The sequence below is a fragment of the Vigna umbellata genome, chromosome 2 (genome assembly GCF_029865625.1).
Source record: "Vigna umbellata cultivar VRB3 chromosome 2, Vumbellata_1.0, whole genome shotgun sequence".
Lineage (NCBI taxonomy): Eukaryota > Viridiplantae > Streptophyta > Magnoliopsida > Fabales > Fabaceae > Vigna > Vigna umbellata.
This window is the reverse complement of record NC_142166.1, coordinates 4,797,688-4,804,180: the sequence shown is the minus strand read 5'-3', so window position 1 is coordinate 4,804,180 and position 6,493 is coordinate 4,797,688. Positions and strand designations below refer to the sequence as shown.

General features: G+C 34.7%; 1 protein-coding gene across 1 annotated transcript; it reads right to left on the bottom strand.

Moving 5' to 3' along the window:
- Positions 1 to 401: 401 nt before the first annotated feature.
- Positions 402 to 5,349, bottom strand: LOC124842763 (uncharacterized). Its single transcript, XM_088105830.1, has 6 exons — positions 4,961 to 5,349; positions 4,689 to 4,870; positions 4,259 to 4,362; positions 3,589 to 3,765; positions 851 to 2,907; positions 402 to 676 (listed from the first exon to the last, which is right to left on the bottom strand). The coding sequence occupies exons 2-6, from the start codon at positions 4,865 to 4,867 to the stop codon at positions 575 to 577; spliced, it is 2,619 nt and encodes an 872-aa protein (XP_087961956.1). The 5' UTR covers positions 4,868 to 4,870; positions 4,961 to 5,349; the 3' UTR covers positions 402 to 574.
- Between the last annotated feature and the right edge of the window lie 1,144 nt (positions 5,350 to 6,493).

Here is a 6,493-nt window from a genome sequence, read left to right as displayed (position 1 = left end):
ACTAATTTATCAATAACAATTTTTAAATATAATAAATACATATTTCCACTTTTAACATTTAAGATATAACTGTTCAAAAACCAGTGACGAAACCTTTACTTGCCCCCTATAAAATTCATTCTAAACTCTATTTTATTTGAAAAAAATAATAAAAAATGTAGGTAAGTTTACATGGGTCATCTTTTAATCTGAAAAGAAAAGATTTTACACTCAAAATTAACCTTTATACAAGGAATAAGAATATAGACTGGATTTTTTAGGATGCAGGAAGGAAAGACAGTAACAACCAAACCAACCCCCAAAATTGACCAACTCATCCAAACTAGAACAAAATGTGAATATAGCTCGGTATTATGTTTTAACCTTCAAAAAGCAGTTCTAGAATGCAAGAAAGCAGAACATAATCATAAATGCAGGTCTGTTTATTATGAAACCCGAATAAATATATTTACAAATTCATCTCTGCAAAATTTTGGTGGAGTTCAGAAAGAAGCAGAAGAACTTAATTCCGTTGGCCCTAATGAATTGTAATCACATTATTTATATATATAATATATATATATACACGATTCATCTACATCTCTGATAAAAGATTGCTAATTTTCCGAAGCTCTTTGAGAGCTGTCATGGCAGTGACCTGGCCTTTGCGGTCTTGTTGGAAAACAGATTCAATTACCTACACCACAAGGGAAACAAGCATATATGCAATCAGGAGGAGAGACATCAGATTGAGAACCAAATTTCATTCATAAAATGTTTTCATATTGAGAAAAGAAAAGCACTCAAAAAACTGTGCATATCTTACTAAAAACTTGTCATTCAAGTGTGATAAAGGGAAAGAGCTCTCTACCTGAATATGGTCAAGCATAGACTGCCCAATATTCTTCAAAGTGCCCATAACATTCTGGTCGACCGATTCTCCTCTGGAGCTAACAGAACCACCATGGTCATTAGTTGTGGATGAGGTGGCTTGCGGAGCACTATTTTGAGAGCTACCACCAGCTTTCTCAGATATAGCCTCAACAGTATTCCGTCCAAAGGGCCAAAGCCACTGGAACTTATTATGCTTTTTCTCTTTAGGAGGTGTGGCTTTATTTTCAGCATTATTGTTATTGCACCCTGACTTTAGGGGTGGATCATTGGGACTGGTATTTAAAGTTTCATTGCATTCAGAATTTCCTGTATTCCATAATGATGTCTGATAAATGTTGTCAGGAGAATAAGAGATGGGAAGGGGTGAATCATTGCGTTCAGAATTTCGTGTATTGCTGATTGATGTCTGAGAAATGTTCTCAGGAAGATCAGAGATTGGACGGGGTTGATCATTGGGACTGGTATCTGAAGTTTCATTGCATTCAGAATTTCCTGTATTGCAGAACGATGTCTGATAAATGTCCTGAGGAGGATAGGGCATTGGCAATGGCGAACTAATGCCTGATGTTTCATTGCGTTCGTCCAGGGATGAATTAGATGCAACACTAATTTTCCCTGAGATTATTTCATCATCATTGGCCTCATTGGGGGGGCTAGTTGGGTCAGAATATATAGACAAGTCTTCCTCACTGCCAAAAGGTGCACCTGGAGATCTATCATCAGATGAATAATTGTTGTCACCATTGAAGCTACCGTCTTCTTGTACTTGAATTGCATCGGAAGGATTCTCATTCTGGCATATGGTTTCATCTGGCTGCATTTTCTCTGCATCATCATCTGAGCCAAGTGCCTTGCGCAGATCTTGCAACAAATTGCGCCTAATATTTTTGCCACTCTGAAATCTTGACCTAGGAGGGTCAGATTCTGCTCTTCTCAAACTGAATTTCACTTTTTCCGTCCATCCCTTTTTCCGAGTGGGAACCTGTTTTTCTAGACCATCTTGCCTTTGTTCTTCAGCCTTCTGGGCAACTCTCCACTTTTCTTCCCAGTAGCTATCAGGTACCAAACTCAGGGGAGCTTTCGGAGACAGAGATTCAGATGGAAGGGTCACAGATCTACTATACTTCGATTTACTTTGGTAATGGAACCCGATATACAAAAGTGACGAGGTTGAAATATCAACACTTAGAGCAAGAGCCTGCAATGATCTGGCCTTCTCTAGTAGTTTTTGGATATTAATGTCTTCAGGGAAGTTTAATAATCTCTGGAGACACCTTGTAGGGTTTTCAGTTGCAAGCAGTGAAGATCTTAAATGCAGTAACATTGCTACTGCCATGGCTGAGATAAATGCTCCACGGGGTGAACTTAAGATTCTGAACTCACAGTCATCAGAACCTTTTCCATTGCTGTTATTCTCGGATGCAAATATCTCATCCCAGATGATCAAAAGATTGCCAAGTGAAAATTCCCGACCAAATAAAACTCGCAACCATCGAAGAGAAAAGTACTGGGGTTCAACTCCAAGATCAAAAAGATGGCTATGAAGAGATGAATCTACCTGAGACAACAAATAATACAGTGCCCTAGAAGCTTCAATCACAGGAGGAAGGCCACTATGGGACCCGGATATAGGTGAGGAAGAGAAGAAATCAGCCATTGCAACTGAACCACGAGTCCCGTTCATTAAAGCCTCAAACATACAGTATGCATCATGTTCCATGAATTTCTCAGATAAAACAATGCCCAGTTCACCTTCAGCTCCATAAGCATCACTTAGTAATACAATGGTCTGTATCTCAGGATCAAGTTCATCAAGACTATTGACTTTAATGGAATTTCCATGGGAATCAAATCCATCGTCCATCAATTCTCGAGACTTTCTAAATTCAAAGCTGTAAGAAATATCATTCTCTTGACCTAAAAGGTCATCAAATCTATCTGTAAAGTGATCTTCATAAAGCTTCCGAACTTCTGAGAGACGCTCCAAATCAGATTGCAGTACATAAAGCAGAGGAGCAAGTAACTCATGCATTCCTATAAAATAAGTTAAGGAAAGAAATTAATCAGTCAATATTTTCATAGCAAATAAAACTAGTGTAAAATGAGTTATCCAAAAGCAAGGAAACTATATTGATGGAATTTGCATCTTCACTGGTAGGTATTAGGTTTCTCAACAATTTATAGCCTGTTTGTTTTGGATTAGGATAGACTTGATTTTGAAGAGACTGGTTTTAAAAGAATTGGTTTTTGTTTGGAAATATGTTCATAGACAAATCTGTTATCAAATTCTTTACAGATTTTGGGGCAGCAGGCAATGTAAAAGCAATTAAGCACTCGCTGACAGTAAAGAATTTATGAAACAAAAGTTATAAACTAAACCCCACTGGCAATAGCCCAGAGGTCTTTAAGTATTATTTTTAGCGTTTAAACATGATGAAGATAGCCGTTAAAACATCTCATCACATTCTTTTGGCTAGTGTAGTAAAACTCATTTGGATGGCTCTACTATCAATTATGCAAGGTTGGAAATTGGAAGGAAAAAATTTGACAAGCATCACAGCATGATAAAGCATACATAAAATAAAGGAATATTAGCTAGAAAAATTTATTTGGAGTTAGAAGAAAAATACAGCACATGAAAAATAGAAGCATATTAAAAATGGCTGATGAATTGATAGACACCATTGCTTCATTGCCTGGCCCAGATAATTTTACCTTGTCTATATCCACATTCTGGATGCCTGAGACACCACAGCAACAAAATTCGTCTCAACATGCTTTGGCATCCTGGTGCTTGAAAATAACTACCATGTTCTGGGTATAGTCGTGATAAATCCTGATCAACCATTCTCTCCAGCTCTGCATTGCGAAAAAAGCGACTCCATGTACTATCTGCATATAAAGGCCAATCTACAGATCAGGTTCAATTGTATATATTATACTGAAAAGTGACAGATGGGTAACCATTAGCTTTTTACACGACAGAATTCCATGAACACCTCGACACAATATAGGACAATTTTCTTCTTTTAAATCTTTTATTGCCATTTACCATAACCAGTTATTTATTGCCACTACGCACTAATTCCCATATTAATCTTTACACGAATTAAATTAGCATAAAATAAGCAGGCGACATGGATATACTCCACCATAACAACATAATCATTCATTTACTTATCCTTAAAAAAGAATAGACTGAATATAGAGTACATTATGAGGCTCTGGTTTAGCCAGCTGGGAAAAGGATCAATAAAGTGTACATTGGCAGCATAGATATCAAACATGCTGGAAACTAGATTGGCTGAATCATGGATCCGTAATTAGGTTGAAGATTTAACTCCAATTAAGGTGCTGAAATACAGTACAAAAAACTTAGATTTACCTGGATTTAGTGAAAGTGGATTGTCAATGTCAAGATTGGGTGAATTACTTCCATTCTTTGGAACATGTGGTTCAACCAGAAGGCGCCTTCTCAAGCTAGCATACCTAACAAGAAAAACACATAATCAAAATGCAAGGCAAACACATAATTCATCAAAAATACAGCAACAAATCCTCACTACCAGAGAAAGAACAGATTAATCATTTAGATTTTCCACCAATGAAATTGTTGATGTAATAATCTATGCTCATAATGAATAGTGTTGCCCTTAACTTAATGAATACAACCCAAAGTCAAAGCGATAAAAATTCTTTATGTCCACGAATTTATCTCCGCCATAAACATACGTCACACACAGACAAATACATTATCATCAAAATTAAACACCTAAAAATAAAACTAAAAACATCAAATGTAGCTGAGAATTTACCTTCTTCTACAATTGGCCGTGACTCGACGAAAATCTTCAATTGAAGTCGAAGTTGAACACGGCAACACGCCAAGATTTATCCGCCACTGCAGCCCTCTAAGATCCCGGAATCGCCGATTGTCCGGTGCCGATGGCTTCAAAACGGCGTCGGAGAACGGATCAGACAGCGCCGGTGGCATGACCTTGCAGCAAGTCCTAACAATCTCAGATGGCAAAACCCAACGAAAACCCCAAAAGACTCCAACTTTCAAGATAACAGAAACCAACCTCACCTCAGACTCAGGAAGTCAAAAGAAAGGCCCAAAGTCAAAAGGAGAGAAAACCCAGTTCATTAATAGAGAGAAACTCGGGCAAATTGAGTTGGTAGAGTGAAAAAGAAGGAAAATTTAAGCATAAAAAACAACTGGGGTAGAAGGATTCTGTTTAGAGAAACAGAATTACTCACACAGTTGCATTTGTTGTATGAGTGTATTATGGAATGGTCGGTTGGGAGAGAGATAGAGAATAATAAGTTTGTTTGTGCAGAGAGAAAAAGTTGGGTTGGAGAAGAAAGGGAAAGAGAAAAAGCAATGGAAATTGTGTGATGGTGTGATTGTGCTTGACCTATTGGAATGGAAGAAGGTATGGTGAGTTGTCTTATTCACAAAAATTTCTCCATCATTTTGTGTTGTGTGTTGTGTTCTCTCCTTTATCTTTGTCTCAAATAAATTCAGAAATTCACAGGATTTATAATATATAAATCACATGCCAATCTCATAGTTCCTGCTCAAAATGGCCAACTTTTTGTCACTTTCTTTTTTTTCTCTCTCTTCAGCAAAATCATTATTATATTTATATTATAAAATGCACCGCGGATCATCTCATAAATCTGTAAATGTTTTCTTTTTTAGATAAGATTTTATTCGGGTAAATTCTATTTGATATTTTTTAAATAATAAGTTTTTTTTTTTGTAAAAGGGTCATATAAAGAGAAATTCTGTATACTTTATTTTACAAGAGAAAATAAAAATAAAATTTTTATCAAAGGAAAACATATATTTATGCTGTATTTTAGCTATATCTGTGTATGAGTTGTTTATTTTCACAGGAATAATAATTGGTGTATCTTTCTGAGCCAGTGCACATGTTTGGGCTTAATTACAAAATTGAATATATTGTAACAACTTACCAATATAATCTTATTTGATTTTAGTTCCAAAACTAATTCAGTTTTCATCTCTGATTTCTTCTAATCTTTATCTTTAACAATTATTTTAATGTTAAAATTAAATCTTTTCAATTAAAATAATAAACAATATTATAGATTAATATAATTAACTTATTAATTGCTGCATAATTCAGCAGTATATTTATCATTTTATACAAATACGATAAATATACATAATTTATTTTTATTCTTGGAATATTATAAATGATAAATCTTTTATATTGCTAGAAAATTTTATTCAAAAAAAAAAAACACAAGTTTATCTTATGTTACATTATAATTGTATGATTTCATCTTGTGTAAAATATCAGCACATATAGTTCATAATACAATATAAAATACAAAATATATGCATTTATCTCTTTAAATGTTATTTTGTGAACAACATATTAATATTTAACAAAATTGATATATGGAGGATATGGTTTGTTTATTGCCATTTTGTGTCAGTTTTAATTATTTTATTTTATTTTTTATTTATTAAAATGATTTTGTTATTTACTACTATATATAGTTGAATATAAACTCACTATATCTATAGTGATGTGCTAGTCTTACTTTGAAGACTTTGATACTTTTATTGGAAATAAATTAACAC

Coding starts and splice junctions, on each gene's coding strand:
- LOC124842763 (XM_088105830.1), bottom strand. CDS start 4,867: ATGCCACCGGCGCTGTCTGATCCGTTCTCCGACGCCGTTTTGAAGCCA. Junction 4,363..4,688: donor ACGGCCAATTGTAGAAGAAG/GTAAATTCTCAG, acceptor TTTTCTTGTTAG/GTATGCTAGCTTGAGAAGGC. Junction 2,908..3,588: donor AGAATGTGGATATAGACAAG/GTAAAATTATCT, acceptor CTTATTTTATAG/GAATGCATGAGTTACTTGCT.